Below are 19,782 nucleotides of genomic sequence, written 5' to 3' on the forward strand. Positions count from 1 at the left end.
AATAAATATATAGTTAATGTATAATGTTGTCGAGATTAATCACGTAGCTAAGAGGACTAGCTAGTGGCGGTTCAATAAATGTATACCCCCAATATTAGTATACTTTTTATAACACTAATGGCCCTAGCTCTTACCTAAAATTTTTAGTTGTTTGTATTTATATTTAGAATAATCGCTAGTATTTCTCAAATAACAAAATAATCTGCAACGATTACTAATAGCGTCTCAAATATTAGCATATATATATGGAGCTACTTAGGTAATAAGGACATTATTTTTTGCTAGGAGAGTTTTTTATTTTCGGTACTTTGAGACATTATAACCTAATTTTTCTTGCAATGTACATTATAGTTATAATAGGCCTTATGGCCATTTTCAAAACTTTTTGTATAATTTATAGTGTCGAAATCAAAGTTCAAATAGTCTGTTTTCTACTCGTATAAAAAAATCAAGCACAAGTGTAACTGACTGTTTAAATTCTTATTTAGACACTGTAAATTATTCAGAATTTTCAAGAAATTGGCGGGAAGTCTGATATAACTATAATGTATATCATCATACAAAAAAAATTAAGTTATAATTTCTCTAAATACCAAAAATAGAAAACATCTCCAAAGTAAGAGAAAAAATGACGCCCGTTCCTAAAAAAAAATTCATATGTATTAAAAGTTATATTATGGTTAATAAAATTCATATGTATTAAAAGTTATATTATATATGGTTAATAAAGAATTAATTTTATACATGTTGCCCTATTTACGAAGACCGCTATTATTACACACAATAACTATTATTACTTCTAAAATAACGATACATGCAATAACTGTTAATATTATGTCAAATCACGCAACTGAAAATAGATCTTATATATTATTATTCATATCTTTAAATTTCATAAGAATTCTTGGCTACAGTATGCATTTTTTGTTATTAAAAAAATTGAATATCAAATCAATTTTTTTTTTTAAAAAAAAAAGGTGTGTATATATATGTGTGATATACTATATGAAACCCTAAGCCTAGCATATATACTAATACCACATCCGCCAGCCATATTCTAATTGATGCTTCAGATAACTCCTTAAGATCAATCAACTTCGAAATGAAAAACCAAAAGAAACGCTAGATCTGATAAAAGCTTCAAACATTATATTAGATATGATGAAGTATATCCATTGCAATGTTATCAAAAATAAATTAAGTAATTGATGAAATCTCTTGTATATTTAAAAAAAAAAATTACACATTAGATGATGATGAAACTATATATCGATCTATTGCAATATCCACCAACCCCACTTTTCTTGAATAATCATATATAAAGGCCATGGAGATTAATTATGATCAGTGGGGTGAGATCAATATAAAAATATATATATTGATGCATCGTTAAACTCTTTATCAAGATCTATTATATATTGTTCGGAAATGAAAACCCAGAAACACTAGATCTTATAAAAATTGCAAACATTTGATGACGAATTATTTGTGTAGATCTAATAAAAAATATTTATATATATATATGATTCTCATATATATCGATTCATTGTTACAAACCAGACACCAAGCCACTTTTCCTATAACTATAAACCTCCAATCTCTTCTGACAATAACTAATTAATAAGATTAAGAACAAAAAAACACAAACCAAACAATGGAGAAATGACACAACTGAACAATACAAAACAACATGAAATAACGACTACTCTAGATCTATGGTGAAATCATGATGAGGTAGAGGTTTCTGTGTGAGTGGCTGGTAACAATCTCCAGAGATGAATATCATCAATCAGAAAAAGCCATGGCCACATCCAACATTGTTGTTGAGCGCATGATGAGTCCCCTGAGGATTAGACTGCTGCGAAAGCAATTGGGAAGATGGTGGCAGAGACTGAGGTAGCATAGGCAATTGCATAGGAGGAAGTTGATTGACATGGTTGACAGTGCCAGGAGCAGGAGCACAAGTGTTTGGTTGCTGCATATGAGGCATAGGAGGCATATTGAAATGGTTGATGACAACACTGCTAGCAGCAGCAGGAGAAGACTTTGCCTGCATATGAGGCATAGCAGACATATTGATATGGTTGGTATTACCAGCGGGTGCACTATCCTGCTGCATAGGATGAGGCATAGGAGAGAAATTGATATGGTTGACACCACCACCACCACCAGAAGAATTATTAACCTGCATATGAGGAGGTAGATTGACATGGTTGACAGTACTACCACCACCAAAAGCTACCTGCATATGAGGCTGCAAATTGACATGATTATTGACAATACCACCAGAATTCATAGCCTGCATTTGAGGAATATGAGGCATATTGACATGGTTCACACTGCCAACACCAGAAGTTATAGCAGCTTGCAAATGAGGTATATCAGTACTAGTACCAGCAGAAGAAGAATTAGCCTCACCAACATTATTATCATTATTATTATTATTATTGTTATTGTTCTTATTATAATAACGATAGTTGTTATTAGGTTGCTGGAGCATTTTGACTACCCCTCCTTGGTTGGGAAAAGAAGCAGCCGAACTAGGGAGTCCTCTTTCTGATCCATTACCACCACCACCTACAGTAGTCACAGCACCATAAAAAGATGGTGTATTAACATTTATATTATTAAAGTTAGGTGGTAGAAGAGAGTTTGCATTAGCAGTAGTCTGAATCAAGATCTGATCAGCCTGTCGACTGGTAGCCTTTTTTAACGTCTCCATTGCTGACTTGAGATACTGCAAATGGGCCAAATCATTCAAAGCTTCAACTGGAGCCTCCCACCAGTACAAGGACACTCTAGCCTTACGAGCCTTCTTCAGCTCACTACTACGCTTCCTCTCCACGTCCAACTGCTCCATAACATGGCTCAGTTTCTGGTTAAGTTCTCGGACATTGGCGTTCCGATGAGCCTCCACCAGCTGCAACGTCGCAGAGTTCACTTGGGATGTCATACGGTAATTCTCAGGGTTCAAATATCGATCTATAACCAAGTTTACGCTCGAATGTCCAAACGAGAAAACCCTCCGTCCAGGCGAGAAAACTACTATGGCCAAGTCTACACCACAAAGGGTGCAAAGCTCACTAGCTTTCTTGAAAAGACCAGAGCGCCGCTTGGAGAAGGTGACTTGGAGATTGCTCTCATTCGCCATCTTCATCATTGCCACCACCTGCCTTCCCCTGCTAACCCTCTTATTTGGATTGTTGTTGTTGTTATCGTTCTCATTCTCATTCTCATTGTTGATGATGAGGTTGTCCATGGCCATGGCTAAAACCAGCTGAGAACAATAATGACAAAAATGAATGATATATATTACTATAGAAGCTTGCAGTTGTGGATATATATGAGTGTGGTATAGGGTGGTATTTATATAGGAAGGGTTTGGCGTTTTTCTCAAGTGTTTTTATTTATATATTTATTATTTTGATAAATATGAATTTATTTTGTGTAGTTATTACCTACTAGATTTGAAATTTACAGATTATATTTGGTTTCTTTTCCTTTCTTTAATGGATTTTCATTTTAGTTTTTAACATATATGAATGAATCATTTTTAGCCAAAATTAATTATTGACAGCTACAGAATTTTTCCAGTTCATTGTATACAAATATCTGAATATGTATTTATTGTATTAGAAAATTAAATTTTTTCCATTTACGTATATATTAAGTATATATTTTTGATAAAATGTTTTTTTTTGATGAAATGATTATTGCAATTTTAGACCTATAATGATTGAAATAGAATTTGTGTGATATTATATCATATAATTATATGTGTGTAACTTAAGACATTAGTCACTTATTAGGAGTTAAAAATCTGTATATCTCCAATCATTTATTTATAACAAAAAAAAAACATATATTTAACAAGATAAATTCGGATAATTTATAGTTTCGTTCTCTAATTAATTAAATTAATGTATGATTTAGATAATATATTCATAAGGTATTTTATTTTTATTTGATAATAAATCATGTTCACAACTGTTTTGATAACGTATATAAGTAGAAGTCTTCTAAATAAGAAGTAAAAAAATTAATATAACTGTATTTTTCTCTAAATTAAAACATAGTATATTGTATATTTAACACTGAATATATATATGTACAAATGTCATTATCGGGGAACAAATTTAAATTAAGTTAATTTGGTTTTAGAAGAATGTGCACAAATACGAAACAATACTGTCACATTTACTAGTGTTTTCGTAATAAATGTCATACTAAATTACAACTGGTTTTTCAACAATTTATTATTATAATTGTTTTTGTTTAAAAAATATTAAGTATTCTTATTGTAACAAATATTGTAATGCTAATAGGAAACATATCACTATGCGAGTACAACATCAACATTGATAAAACCAATAAAGTGTACATCTTAAATTGTTATTCTACAAATATAACAAAAAATTCTTATTGGTTTTACTTTAAGTTTTATCGGTGAGGTTCTTCAGTGTACTTGATTCGTGAATAATTATTCAAGGGTTTTACTTTAATGTTTTAACTTGATATAGCCGGTACAATATTAATTTTTAATGAAAAGTTGCTAGATAAAATTGCCAAAAGAAATACACCTCAGATGACATCAAAGGCCAGCGTGGAGCGTGATCGGTTCAGTATTTTTTTTTTTCTTTTAAAAAAAAGGGGACATCAGTCGTCGCCTATAAATGGAAGTGAACGTGTATATTTTTTTTTAGAGAATTTTTCTGCGTGATTTTTACTTTTAAGTTTTATTGGTGGGTTTTTACGATTCTCACCCTATGAACAAACATATTATAATATGATTTTTTTGTCACATTATATATTAGAGTTATTTAGAGTATTTTGTAAATTTTTAAAAAATTCTAAATATTGTACCGGCTATATCAAGTTTGTACAACCGGCTATAAATATAAAAGTATTATTTGATTGGATATTGTAAGAATTTCAAGCGTTTAATGAAGGTCACGTTGGTAATTACACCCACATTGTAGCAGGAAGACAAGTTAACTACTGGCGGGGCCCAATTAATGTAAGCAATAAGTTCAATTATTGGAGAAAATGACAGATTTTGGAACTAGCCTTTTAGTTTATGGATTAGTTGAACATCTGGTTTTGACTAAATTACATATATTACAGGTCTTGTTGAAAACACATGATATGGTACCAATGTTAATGTCCTACTAGGACGTACCCAGATTTTGTGCATGTCCATGCATTACGACTTGTTATTAATTTATTTATTTTATTTTTATGAAATAGCATATACGACACTTATTATTATTACATTCAGTTTGATGCTAGGAAAAATAAAATTTGTCACAGTCAATGGTACACAGATTATTGATATGAAAATAATACATGAATTTTTCAATGTGTTAAGTGTTTGTTAATCTAAAAATCAGTAAACATTAAATCTTGAACTAATTAGATGATAGACGCAACTTTAAAAAAATATGGGTTTTCCAAAACTTAAATTAGATTAGCAGATTCAATGTACACTAATATTAGTTGCATATATACATAGTGTAGAAAGTATTTAATGTACACAAATATTAGGTGCATTAATGTTCAACCGTAAAATAGGTGTTTAAGAAATATCGTGCCACCTACGTAGAGAGGAAAACAATTGTAGTCTAAGATATTAGTCTTGCATAACCATTAAAAAAAACTTAGATTATAGAGTACTACATAAAAGGGTCAAAGGAGTGCAAAGATTCATGTGTTGAATTATGAACAAAACTACCTGTGTTATCTCATGATTGAAGGATTGACTAGGAATGGACTGACTAGGACCAAAGAAGGAAGCAATTTGGCAAGATGATGCACCTTGTCAAATTGTGTTCAGTTTTGGTTTGTGAGGGCATTTACGATAATCATGTTCAACACTAGAACATATACGAAATTTCCAAAAAAAAAATTACGTGAAACGTTAAAGGAATTGGGATTCAATCCCTCACTTGGAGCTCCATGATGATTTTAATTTATTTTTCAAAACATTCTCTTGAGTTACCATCAATAACCAAAGTACATCTTCTGAGCTTCCGAGTGGCGCAACTTACTACAAGCCAAAACCACACAGTGGATGAATTCTCTAAGCGTATAACTAGCCAAGATTTTTTTTTTAAAAGATGCATTCATACACTCATTCCTTTGCGTTGTTCTCATTCCAGTGCCAAAATAACCCCTTAAAAAGGCTTCTCCCCATTGGAGTTTGGAATTGTAAGCTTTGGCATACCATTCTACCTTATGTATGGATCGAACTTATTGATTATGTCTTTCCATCTTCTCTCAAACTCTTCTGGGGACATGTACTTATACAATAGGTGAGTGAAGGCCTTTGTGAAGAAATGATTCTTTAAAAAAAATTGTGACGTTGTTGCTTAGATGCCATGCACATGTGCGATGAGTTGTGTTTGGCACACTACTACAAAAAAGGTTTTTAAGGACTAGCATTGCGAGTGCTAAAAAAGTTTTTAGGACTCGCGCCCCGCGAGTCTTCTATTTGAGAGCCTTAAAAACTAAGGTTTTTAGGACTCACGTTGCGAGTCCTAAAAGAATGTCCGCGAGTCCTAAAAGATCTTGCTGGGTGCCTTTAAGTAAGGTTTTTAGGACTCGCATTGCGAGTCCTAAAAAATGTCCGCAAGTCCTAAAAGATCTTGTTGAGTGCCTTTAAGTAAGGTTTTTAGGACTCGCAAAATGATGCTTTTAGGACTCGCACTGCGAGTCCTAAAAGATCTTGTTGAGTGCCTTTAAGTAAGGTTTTTAGGACTCGCACTGCGAGTCCTAAAAAAATGTCCGCGAGTCCTAAAAGATCTTGTTGAGTGCCTTTAAGTAAGATTTTTAGGACTCTCTTTGGGTGACCTTAAAAGTTATATTTTTAATTTTTAAAAAATTTATTTATTGTTATTTTAAATTAAAAATTATGATTTAAATGAAACATTTATATACAAATTAATCTAAAAATTTATAGATTAAAATAACAAAACTTATTAAAATTATAATCGTCTTGACCTTAAAAAATATATAACTAGATTTACAAAGTAAATAATTAACTATTCAAACAAAAATCATTTACTCTAATAAAAATTACAAATATAATAAAACACTAAATTCATTGTCAAACAACATATATTTCTTCTTCTTGTCCTTGTACTCACCCTCGTCACTGCCTTTCCAAAGTAAGGATTGGCTGCTATGAATTTCTTTCTAAAACCATCCCTGAAACATGAAAAATCACATTATAATACACCGAACATGAAAAATTATAACTAGATTTTTATTGTAGTATACATAAATAAGTTTATTCACAATTGCTACAATTTTCATTTTGATTTAAAAAATATATCCCTTTGAGTGTCCAAAATGTATTAAAATAAATTTGAAAAGAAAATACTAAAAAAACACCCAAAAAAAATTTGGACCCTATACTGCCATATTAAATACATAATAAAAAAAATAATATAGGTAAATAACATACATATATATATTTATATAAGATAAAGTATTTATTTATCAAAGAAATGAAAAAACATAGTGTAATTAAGTGATATTTTTATTTCACCCTTTTGAATCCCAAGAATAATACTTCATACCAAAATTATAATAGAAAGAAAGAAATGGTGGAGCACTATATATATGAAGAAAAATCTATGGTTTCCATTCCCAATTATTCTAATAATAGTTGTTTCTTAATATCTAAGTAAACAAAAGAATGCATAACAAGCAAAATACTCAAGATAATCATAATTCCTTTCTCATTACAGCTTATTATGTGGTCTTCATCTAACACATTTATGGGGCAGCACTAAGCAAGAAAAGCACAAAAAATCTAAAAGTGCATCAGATAGTGCAGCACAACAAATTTTAATAAAGAAGCCAACATGATACATCAAATTGATATTCATGAGAGTAATGCAAATTGATGCAAGAACAAATAACAATAAAAGAAATAAGAGTCACTCAATACCTAAAAGATTACTGTATTTTGTCTTAAGTTCAAGATTAAATAAAAGTGTTGGGCTTGACATGGCAAACCTCTACCGTCATTCACAAATTTAGATAAAGGATAGACTGAGATATCCAACAATATTTTCACAATGAAATGGAACCATGACAAATTTACTAGCTTATTAGTTATTCAACAACACTCTCTTGTGTAAATTTATCTTCAAAAGTAAAAAAAAGACAAATAAAATAGAGATTCAATTTCTATTAGTAAAGATGTCATTCTTTATTGCACAAAGTTTACATGTGCCTCATTGGCAACGCAAACATTGGAAACTTTGAATACATTTTCAGATTTGTTAAGAAGCTTGAAAATGAGCATATAAGGTTGTATATACTAAACAGAAGCTCAATAAAATCAAACCAAAAACAATAAATTGTGATAAAAAAAAAAAGAAGTTAAAAGAAGCTATTCAGTCATATAAGTAGAAGACATTATTTATGACATTACCCTTTTGTTATGATACATTTCAGGCATGACAGTTAAAGCAATCAGGATGTTGTTTTTGAAACCAAACAATTAGATCCAATAGTACAAAACAAAACTAAAGAAACGAGTTTCTTTTGATACTACATAATAAATTATTTCATGATAAAGTTTTCCCAATCATAATAAAAAAATATTGCATAAGCAATTAAATAATTGAAAGCCCATACATATTGAAGATCACCAAATCATGTAGATTGGAGAAAAGATAATTTACTTGCATGAATAAAAAACTTGCTTCTAGTTCTATATTGTAATTAGCACGAAACACAAATTGAAGAAGACCTGATACATTGAGGTCAATTATATATTTATATATAATATTTTCTACAAAAGAATTAATTTTTAAATTAATATATATATGTACGTATAAAGCTCATTAGTGCACAAGAGAAAAGCAAAGAAAAGATAGAAAAAGTTAGTTCTCATTAGTGCACAAGAGACTATATAAAGCTCAAGAAACCAAAACGGAAATAACAACCCATCACATGGCTGTTGTAACAAAGTTAGTTAAGCAACCACGAGAGGCTAACTAAAACTCATAGACTCTCTTGAACACATTCTAGATGATACTCATGATCATAAATTTGCTAAAAACAATTTAAATGAAAAATTGGTGTTTACAAAAGAGGCAAAGAAAGGCCTTGGGCTTGCATGAGGAAACAATGGATAAAAAAGAAGAGCTTAAGGCTTTGTATAAGTGGAAGACTAGAAGTAGATACTGTTAGGCGCAAAAATATCCGGCTTGGTCCAAATATGCTCAAAGGTGTCTCAAACCTTTAGATTTTGGAGCCTAATATTAAGATTATAGGATAAAACTTGGGACTTTCATCAAACATGTGCTATGCAAGAAAATTGTAGAATATCATAAATTGCTATAATGATATAATCAAACAACATAATCTAAGCAAAGCACAACATCAATTAACAGAAATATACTATATGAAAATTTAACAAAAAAATAGGTTACAAAAAAAGCATATTACATGAAAATTAAAACATAGTAAAATACACATCTTGCACTGAAAATAGAAGAAAATGAGAAAAGCCAACATGTCACCATCTATAGAAAATCGGACAACATATCCCCTAATTTACTAGCCTAGCCATCTGTCACATTCAACACCAACATGTCAATCAAATCAAACAACACACAGGTTTTCATCCATATATCACCGTAGCACACAAAATTCTCAGAACCTACTTCACTAAGACATGCAAGTTCTCAATCTTCTGTTATCACCGCAGCACACAGAATTCTCAGAACCTACTTCACTACGGATGAATATCTAACATATTCAAACTCCACTAAAGTAATACAATTATCATTCAAGATTGTAAAATATTGAAAATTAAAAAAAATTAAATACAACATACCTCTTGCAATTAGCTACCGATCCAATGCTTCAAGACCAGTCAAAATATTAACCTAAACATTATTATCAACATTATAAAAAATAAAAAAGTTAGATGTATGTTCCATATCATGTTATTACCCTAAGTCATGTTATTTAAAATTCTATAATCAACTTAATTGTTAATTAGACGGTCAAATGTTAAGATTATAGGAAATAACAAAGGAAAAAATGTGATGCAGCAGTCCATGAAAATCCACATGCTAGAAAACTTGCTAAATAGGCCACTAAATCATATTATAAAAATCATATCTACCCATGAAATTGTATAAGACAATTAATGGGAATATGACAAGAGAGTATGAGTTAATATATCAAGCATAACATGTAGACTTTAATGGGAATATGTTAAATATCAAGCATTTGAATCAATATAATAATAAAAATTTCAATGGAGGCATAAACCTTTACTTAAGATGCATGCTATCATGTGAAAAGCAAGTACTATTTGAATATTATTATAATCCAAGTACTCTTTGGATTCCAACCCAGTTGCTGGGCACGACAGAACTTCAAGAAAGTGTTGGCAAAATAAGAATTAAAACCCATCAAGACATGCCACAGAGCATGACCCTGGTAGTACTATCCTTCTACAATATATATATATACACTCCTACAATATATACACTCGCAACCCATCAAGACATGCCACAGAGCATGACCCTGGCAGTATTATCCTTCTACAATATATATATATATAACCACTATTAACTAAAACATCTTTTTAAGTTATTTTCTTGCATGGCAACTCATACCAGCAGAAATGAGTTGATCAAAAGGTTTAAAAAAGAATGAAAGCCTTTTTTATAAAAAGTTTTGGTAGTGATTGATCATAACAAAATCAAGTTTTAGATGCTTTAATGTGGTAGAACTATAATATTCAATTCAAGAACTAACAATATTACACCCAAAATTGGGAGACTAAAGTTAGACTGTATACTCTTTTATACAAAAACATAGTGTACAAACCAAGGTATTTTGTCTATTCAAATACAATCCAGGAATAGATTTAATATATATTTATATCAAATGAAGAAATATCAATCTTGGGAACACAATAAGTGTTGAAATAAAGATCAAATATAACCTAAACAAAAACCAGAAAGAAGAAAAGTGATGAAGTGAATGTCCAAAAATCAAATTCACAGATCATGACATGGAAAATTCTTGGAGTGAATTGAATTCAAAGGCATAACTAAGCTAATAATTAAGACTGGGAGAGTTTATTAAATAACCAATAAATGTCTCAACTTAACTAGATTCCAAAGAACTCAACTCATCGGTCCGATCTGCTTGTTCTTTCTTGAACTTTTCAATCTTTCATAACCACTACATTCATAGTATATATAACCACTATATATATATTAGTATGCAAGTTCTCTCTTATTATTATTTTTATACAATCAGATATAGATGTAGTATATGCAACAGCAGCGGTAGCACAGCAGCAGGGCTGAGTTATTTCAAAGGTGTTTGAATTGAGAGAGAAAGAGAAGACTATGTATATATAATAGAAATAAGAAGTAGAGTTTATAGTTGACACCATGGAAAAGCCTCCTTCTCATCTCTCTCTGTATAAATATATGTACATATGTATACGAAAAGCTAACAATATAATTACAAAATCTCTTTCGGCTATACATATTTGGGAATAATTAATACATTTACATATTATGTACTAAATGGCTATAGTGCAATAGTGCAATGCTATAGAAAATGTGATCTTCTACTGTGTATAAGCATAATTATTCTTAATACAAGTATTAAGAACTTTACTGAACCATGTTTATCATGGAAAACATATAGCTGTCTTTACTGACTAAATCAACCATGGAAAAGATACATCAGAACCTCAAAATACTATATCAAATACTTCAAAGACAACCATTGTCGGTGAAATTTGATTAAGAGAACTCTCAAACTAGTAGTAGAGAGAAGAAGGAACCTGTTGTTATATCTTCAATCTCTCCTTCCCAATTTATTATTGATACTTTAACAATTTAGCATTGAGAACCAAAGACACAATAACTAACATAAAACACTACCAAATTAAGTATTTAAAAAAAAATACCCATTTTGAGACTTAATTCACCTCTAAACCAAAAACTGTGAAACTAGAAAACTAATACCATTCACATATTATTGAAGATTAGAACACTATTAATAATTGCAGAGTAGATATTCAATATATTTATATTAAATGCATTAACATATACTTCATTGAGAATTGTAAAGAACCTCAAACAAACTCAAAAGACTATAAAAGATGAAACTCCTATCGTTATATTGGCTACCTAAAAGACTATTATAAATAGACATCCTTGCATGGGTCTACTCAATCATCATTCAATCAATGGCCAGCAAAATACTTTCAATCATCATTCAATCAATGACCACTCCTTCCATTTGTCCCTTCTACTCAATTCTAAGGCCCTCACATGAAAATTGTTCAAAGCATAACCAACAATGATTTTGCTATTACAAAAAAAAAAAAATGAACCTAACATCTTATACCATGTTTTCCTAAATCTCATTAGAGCATTATTACAAACATATGGTGGGCAGAGGCCAAAACTCTCTCAACTATAACGTGAATCATTTAACTTTACAACAAGCCAAGAAAAATTAATCAAAGATTAATGTACATAAGCTGCCAAATCATTAGAACAAGAGCAAAACTTATACTAAAAATACAAAAAAAAAAAAAAAAAAAGACTCTAAAAGAAATGAGATAATTGACTATTAAGCTAAACTAAGCTATATTGAAATTGAGAGTAATGAAATTCTCATGGAAAATAAATCAACCAATAGAAGCTGGAAAATCATTCATAGAAGAAATTCAAAGATTCTTTCTCAGATTTGAATCTTTTTTCTAGGGCACAAAAAGAGAGAGATAAGAGAAAGATATGGATAAACCTTGATTGAGTGAAATGCTCAAGAGAATGGAGATGTTGAGGCTGAGACTAGTCTAGAACCATTGGAGCCAAAGCACTTCGTAGGGAAGAACTCCATTGTTGCTCTCTCCTTTGCTCTTTGTTTGTTTTCTGAGAATTTTGAAAACACACTTAAGTTGTTTTCTGAATTTTCTATTTTTTATAACTTAGTTTTTAAAAGTTGTTCATAGAAAACAAAGCCAAACACTACTACTTGTTCTCTGAAAACATTTTTTTATTTTTTAGAACAGAAAACTATTTTTAAGTTATGAAGCCAAAGAGGCTCTATGAAACTATCAACTTTCATAACCCCAATGCAAAATATATTTTCCATCATCTAAGTTCTTATCTCTGCTTGATCAGTCCCAAATGAACAAACAAACAAACAATTCCATAAAGGGGGGAGACAGAGAACTGACATAGAAGAAACCTAGTTCAGAATAACTTAAAGTCAAAATTCATCAACTTAAAGTCTAAAACTCACTGAAAACTGCCATAATTTGACAAATGAACAAATTAATAAGAAAATAAAACTGCCAAAATTTTCATCACCATCAATCAAAACCGAAAAAAAGATACCTAAAAATACAGAGAGAGAGAAAAAAAAACCATTTAAACTATCAATCAAAATACGAAGAAACGAATCCAAAACAGAACAATAGCTTGAACAATCTCAGGTATCCATAAACAAATGAACAGAAATTCAACATAATATTAAAAAAAAAACTGTTCCCGAGACCATATGCAACAGTGCCATCGCCGAGACCCTCTGCTACAGTTGTCGGAGCCGAGAGAACCTAGGAGTCGTGTGTGCCTTCTTCTCCGCCTTCGTACGCCTGCAGCAGGAACCCACGTCGACGACAACACACCAGTCGACTTCACCGTCTGCAGCAGGATCCTTCGTGGTACGCGCGCCTGCCGTGGAGATCGTCGACGCCATCGCTGCCCTGCTGCCGTCGCCCCTGGTTTCAAACCCAGCAGCCGAGACCCTATTCTCTTCTTTGTGTGCTGAAAAATTTCTATGTGGATCCCTAAGTAAAAATTCCCAATTTCAAAAATATTTTAGTGTATTTATCAAATTTTAGTTAATAGTTAAAAGTTTTTAGGGCTCACTTTGGGAGTCCTTAATATTTTTTTAGGACACTCAAAGTGAGTCCTTAAAAGTTATCACTCTTAAATATTTTATTCAGGTTTTTTAGGATTCCCACATGTTTTTAAGACTCTTATTGCGAGTCCTAAAATGTGATTTTTAAGAACTCTCAATGAGAGTCCTGAAAACTCCAGAGACATTTTTTAGGACTTACATTTAGGTGCGTGTCCTAAAAAAGTGTCCCGTAAAGTATATTTTGTAGTAGTGGCATGACACTTGTAATTTCCAAATGCATGCCCAGATCGACATGTGTTACTACAACCGAATGAGCTTTATTGCTCATACATTGGAGGGACTTCTGCAACATCCAATGAAATTTGTCTCCCTTCTCATGAAGGAGTAGACCGAACCCAAAAACGCAATGTCGAAGTGATTGTTGACCCTAAGTAGGATAATCAAAGGTTTGTTGTATTTGTTAGTTCTGTAGGTCATATCAAAACCAGGTACGTCACCAAAGGCAGCATGGTCTCTCCTATTTTCCTCATCCACTTGAAAATCCACAAATAGGAACGGATCTGATCTTGTGGCAGCATCAAAATAACCAAGAGCACCTTCCGCATCAGTTTCTGAACCATATGTTCTTCTTTGTTCAAAAACCTTGTTGTAAACATATTTCAATTGAAAATGGACATTTTCATATCCTCCGGATTGTAATGCGATATGAGACATTATATTGGAAGTCTTGATCCCAACCTTGTTCATAGATAAGACTCGAGCAACTACACCTTTTAGTGCAACTCGGTTGGATCTTAGAAAATTCATTTTCACAATGGAAATTGTCTCCTGATTGTGTTTTGACACGAATTATTTTGCAATGTAAGAGGTTCCATCTCTTGTATGGACTGCTCTAAATGCTACTTGACAACCATTTCTTGTTATAGGCTTTGTTGTCTTTTGCCTATCTGGCATATCAATTAACGTTTGTCTGTGATAATCCTCCTTAGAGCAAACCCATCTTCTCATTCTAATGATGTCATCCTTGCTTTTCACATCATTTTTTCGGACACTAAAACCCATGTACTTTGCGTAAGTCAGAAAGAATATTTCTCATTCCCTAATGATTCCATTTTTCCCCATAACATCTTTGGTGCCAATCTTATCAATAGTTGTATGGATCTCTAAAGCTTCAATAATGAATGGCCACTTTGGTAATGAAAGGAACTGCATCCGTTATTTTGACACCTATAATAAATTATATTAGGCATATATTCCCATCGTAAGACATGTGATATGGCTAGGCCTATCTAGGAGCACGGCATACGCTTGACCGACCCTATGGTCTCTTGGAAAATAAAGTGTCAGGTACGCTTGGCCAGCCCTAAGGCTAGTTATACAGAGAATAGGGCAACGGGCCCCAGGGTGACTCTACAGTCACTTATCTGGGGCAACGGGCCCTGGTGTGACTCTATAGTCACTTATTTGGATTGAATGCATGCATCAGTAGGGTTATTACTGCTAGGCGTACTATTTATGATTTTGTAATATGTTATTAACTGCTTATGAGCATGTTTAAGTTTTCTTGCTAAATCTTGGCTCACGGGTGCTATGTGGTGCAGGTAAGGGAAAAGGGAAGCTGAACTAGCCATGAGTTGGAGAGCTTTGGTGGCGGCGTGTACATATCCAGCTTTCTCAACCACCACAGCCGGGGATTCACAAAGGAACTTGGGTAAAACCCTAATTTTGCCGCTTAGGTTGGCCTGTTGTATTCTTTTGAATTGTAAATGACATTTTAAGGTTTATTTTGGGATCACATGTACGAACTTAAACTTTTTAAGGAAATGATTACTTCTTTTAACCAAAAATTTTAACCATAACCTGTTAATTACCCTTAGTTACACGTTTACGGCCAAATGACTCAATTAGCGAGTCTAGCACGATTTAGAGTACACAGTGTAACAGTCTTGGCTATCCAGGGCATTACAACCATGCTCTGAAATAACCCTCCATTTCACCTCTCCACTAATGAGGAAGGAGAAGGAGACAGTAGCAATGCAATTCATAACTTTGTTGACCCAATTCAAGTCGTAGCCAAGTTTCAGCATCATAGCCTCCACAAGGCCCCATTCCACTCTATCATAGGTCTTGGGCATGTCCAACTTGAGAGCGATCTTTTTCCCATTACCGAATCTGTCTTTTCTCATACTATGGAGGCCTTCAAAACCAATAATTGCATTTTCATGTATCAGTCTACCACTGATGAATGCGCTTTGAGACTCAGAAATTGCCAAATCCATTTTCAACTTAATTTGTTCCACTAGGCACTTAGATATAATTTTGTACACAACGTTGCAAAGGTTGATCAGTCGAAATTCCTCCACCTTAGTATGTTGGTTAACTTTAGGGATCAGGGCAATAAGCATCTCATTAACTTGGTGGAGAAGCATATCCTCATTGAGCACCTTTAGGCAAATTCTAGTAACATCACCTTTAACCGTACCCCAAAGTTTTTGGTAGAAAAGGCCAGGGAGGTCATCCATTCCTGGGGCCTTTATAGGGTTCATATTTCTAACTGCTGCCTCAACATCCTTAGCAGTAAAACTATCAAGAAAAATTTCATTCATTTAAGCAAAAATACGATCAAGTTGATCCTTCGAAGGGCTCGCTATTTTGAACAAATTGCCAAAGTAATTGGTAATAATTGCCACAACAACCTTGAATATGCTTTGAGGAAGTAATTCTTTTTCTTCCTCAGGGAGGCCTTATGATGGAAGTATCTAGTATTTTTATCTCTGCATTTCAACCACATAGCTCTACTTATTTGCCTCCAATATATTCAAATTTTTCTCCTCCAATTTTAGAAAATTAATGTTGAGGGGATCCATTGCATTAGATAAATCGGTCATTTTCTGTTTACTGACTGTTGACCCTCGTTTTGGTCAATTGTCACGGAGTCAAAATGCTTGATGTGATAGAAAGTATTGAAATAAATCTAATGGAAAGAATAGTAAATGACACAACAAATTATAGTGGTTTGGCCCTACGAATTGGTAATGACCTACGTCCACTTAAGCTATTATTGATCTTGATTCTCAGAGGAGTGATCAAAGAACTAGGGTTCTTCAAGTTTCACCAGCCTTAGAGGGATGAGTAATACAATCGAAAGATAATAACTCTAATTCTCTTGTAAACATCAACTCAAATTAGCCAAAAGTCCCTCCCTTGAGCTATTTCTTCTCTATATAGGCTCAAGGAGGATTACATGAATTAGTTACAGATATTCTTTCCTAAATAATCGGATCATCAGGTATCATGGGAGATAATCTCGGATATGATCACAATTGTACAAGATTATCTCAAAATATACGGAGTACACGACCAAGCTGGTCATATATAAAACCCAAATGCTGCAACAGGGGAATCTTCCTGGTCGATGGTCGAACAGAACCTCTGCCAGGTGTCAGCCACGTGTTAAAAATGTTTGCCACGTCATCCATACCTGTTTTTTGGATAACATTTGCCCCCCAAGTTTATTTATTACGACCAACAATAAATAAACTTTTAGAAAAATGACTCTTCGATTACCCCACCAAATCTGTCAGAGTAGCTCGTGCCTCCTCGAAAAAAGTGACCTACCCACGTCCAATCATACCTTTTTGGTTCCCAAGCAAACCTATGATGGCTATCACTCTTCCCCATTCTTCAAAAAAGGGGAACTTATGATTACCTCTTTTTTCCATATCTCAGGCAATATATATAGTGTTTACCGAGATTTTCGGTAACTATCTTAATGAAGGGTATTTACTGATAATAATAATGAAAATGGAAGATCGACGCAAGGGTTTTACGTGGTTGGGGCGTTAACTAGCCTTAGTCCACGAGTCCATGTATAAATCTGTATTAGAGCTAGGATAAGCTTTTACAATGGAGTTTTCTACTTATATTTGAACAGGGATTCTGCCTTCTCTCCCTCTTTTACGTTGTATTACAACTTGTACTTATAGGACGAGGGGGACATCTGGTTTGGGCCGGATCCGACCCGGACCCATCCGAGGAATGTACACAAGGGACCTCCCTAGTGGAGGCCCCAGCTAAAAAGATATACAGCACACCAAGCCCAAACCAGCTCAGGCCCAATTAGTTGCCCTGAGACGCAAGCATTCCCCCGACAAAACGGCGCTTTGGCTCTGACCACTTCGAGTCACGAGGCCGATTTGGGAGACAAGACCGGTCAGAGTACTTGGCTGCGCAGTCCTGACACGCCAGCAGATAATCCCAAGGTGACCCTTTCTGCAGGTGAAAAGTGGGGGGACAAGGCTCACTCGAAATGAGGCGGTTTCAGTGTCCTGGACGCCTGGGGAAGAAGCGGTCCAGGTTCGTTTACCTCTGGCCCGCTACGTTTACTCCGAGCCCGGACCACTCCAGGGCCGGGACGGGGATGCGATGGCCGCGACAGTCCGGGCACTCCGGACATTGCCGGGACCGTTCAAACTGGAGACGAACCCGGAGGAACGTCCTGGACCCATATATGCAGGCCCAGCCCGGAGTCCTCGGGTAAGGCCCAAATACCGAGTTGGTCCCCTGACCGTGGGCCGGGACGAAGGCCCAAAACCCTGACAGGAAATGGGGATAACATTTACCCCCCAAGCCTTCACCCGGGCTAGCCGGGGGGAGAGTTGCACCACCCTCGCGGTTCTTGCCAAGTTGCCTCCCCAATTTCTGTCAAGGCCAGGAGGCTTGGCGGGAAGGCCGTGGTTGTGGCAGGTTACCCAGCCTGGAACATTTGATGTACTCCGAGGTCGTTTACCCTTGGGCTGCTTCAAGAATAGTGACACACGTGTCGCCACGTAACTGTAGCAAGGGCCTCGAAGAGTCGCCTAGGCCTCCCAAAGTCTGCTAGGCCTAGGTTAGGGTGTCAGCGCACGCCACGAGGCGTCCCATCCGCACGGGGAGAGTCATCATTAATTTCCTTGGAATGGGGTGGACCGTAGGATGGGGCGTTCTTTGGCATCCGCCACTCCCGGACCGTCGGATTGGAGGTGCTGAGGATCCAGGCCAAATAGGGCTCATAAGTGTCTTCTGCGCGATCCTTGGTCGTCGGATGAAGAGGCACCTGACCGTTGGATCGGGGGCCAGGATTTGGGGGCTGATATAAAGACTCAGACTACGAACATTCGGAACTTTTCCACTTCCGAACCAGCTTAAGAAAAAGAAAAACCAGAACGCTCGCTAGAGCTTTGCATGTCCGACCTCGCCGAAGAAATACTTCGCCGTTTGCTAGTCCTGCGCCACCGCCTGTTTCCTAGGGCCTCAACCTTCGTTCTGCAACCTGACGGCGCTTCTCAGACTTGCCCCGCCGACGAACTGCTGCACCGGCTGTGCCACTTCAAGAACGAGGTCCTGCCGTTCTTACGATCGGACAACCGCCAGCCTCAACCGTCGACACCACACAGTAAGTATCTTTTAATTCTATTGCCAACTTTGTGAATTTAGGCTTTCTAGATGCATGTACCTAGGCTCCGAGCCTTAGAATCTGCTAGGAAGGCTGCCCGGCTTGGGTTGCACCATTCCGGATGCTCCCTGGACAAGGGACGGACCTTAGTAGCCTTTCCTCCCGATCAGGGTCCCGGGGCTTTCCGGAGTCCCGGACCTGATCCGTCGGGACTCCAAGCAGTCCTTAGGAGACTCCCTGTACCTCGACCAACTCTCTTGGGTTTAGGTACTGAATGCTTGGCCTTTCTTTCTTTGTTCCCAGATCATCAACCATGGCCACGGGCGTCACACTTCACTCCGAAGAGGAGGTTAATAGGGCTCCTGTAGTCATTCCCGGCTCCAAGACGCCCAAAGGCAACAGGTGGGAGATGGACG

The 19,782-nt window shown here is 35.0% G+C and overlaps 2 protein-coding genes across 2 annotated transcripts; both read right to left on the bottom strand.

Annotated features, from left to right (window-relative positions):
* Positions 1–1,789: 1,789 nt before the first annotated feature.
* LOC133799814 (uncharacterized) lies at positions 1,790–4,592 on the bottom strand. Its single transcript, XM_062237825.1, has 2 exons — positions 4,581–4,592; positions 1,790–3,190 (listed from the first exon to the last, which is right to left on the bottom strand). The coding sequence occupies exons 1-2, from the start codon at positions 4,590–4,592 to the stop codon at positions 1,790–1,792; spliced, it is 1,413 nt and encodes a 470-aa protein (XP_062093809.1).
* A 9,664-nt stretch (positions 4,593–14,256) lies between these two features.
* Positions 14,257–14,739, bottom strand: LOC133799881 (protein FAR-RED ELONGATED HYPOCOTYL 3-like). Its single transcript, XM_062237893.1, has one exon. It carries the CDS (start codon positions 14,737–14,739, stop codon positions 14,257–14,259), a length of 483 nt encoding a protein of 160 aa, XP_062093877.1.
* Positions 14,740–19,782: the final 5,043 nt, after the last annotated feature.

The sequence above is a fragment of the Humulus lupulus genome, chromosome 1 (genome assembly GCF_963169125.1).
Source record: "Humulus lupulus chromosome 1, drHumLupu1.1, whole genome shotgun sequence".
In the NCBI taxonomy this organism is placed as follows: Eukaryota; Viridiplantae; Streptophyta; class Magnoliopsida; order Rosales; family Cannabaceae; genus Humulus; species Humulus lupulus.

Excerpts from the sequence above, each read along its gene's own strand:
- LOC133799881 (XM_062237893.1), bottom strand. The coding sequence starts at position 14,739 with ATGAATTTTCTAAGATCCAACCGAGTTGCACTAAAAGGTGTAGTTGCT.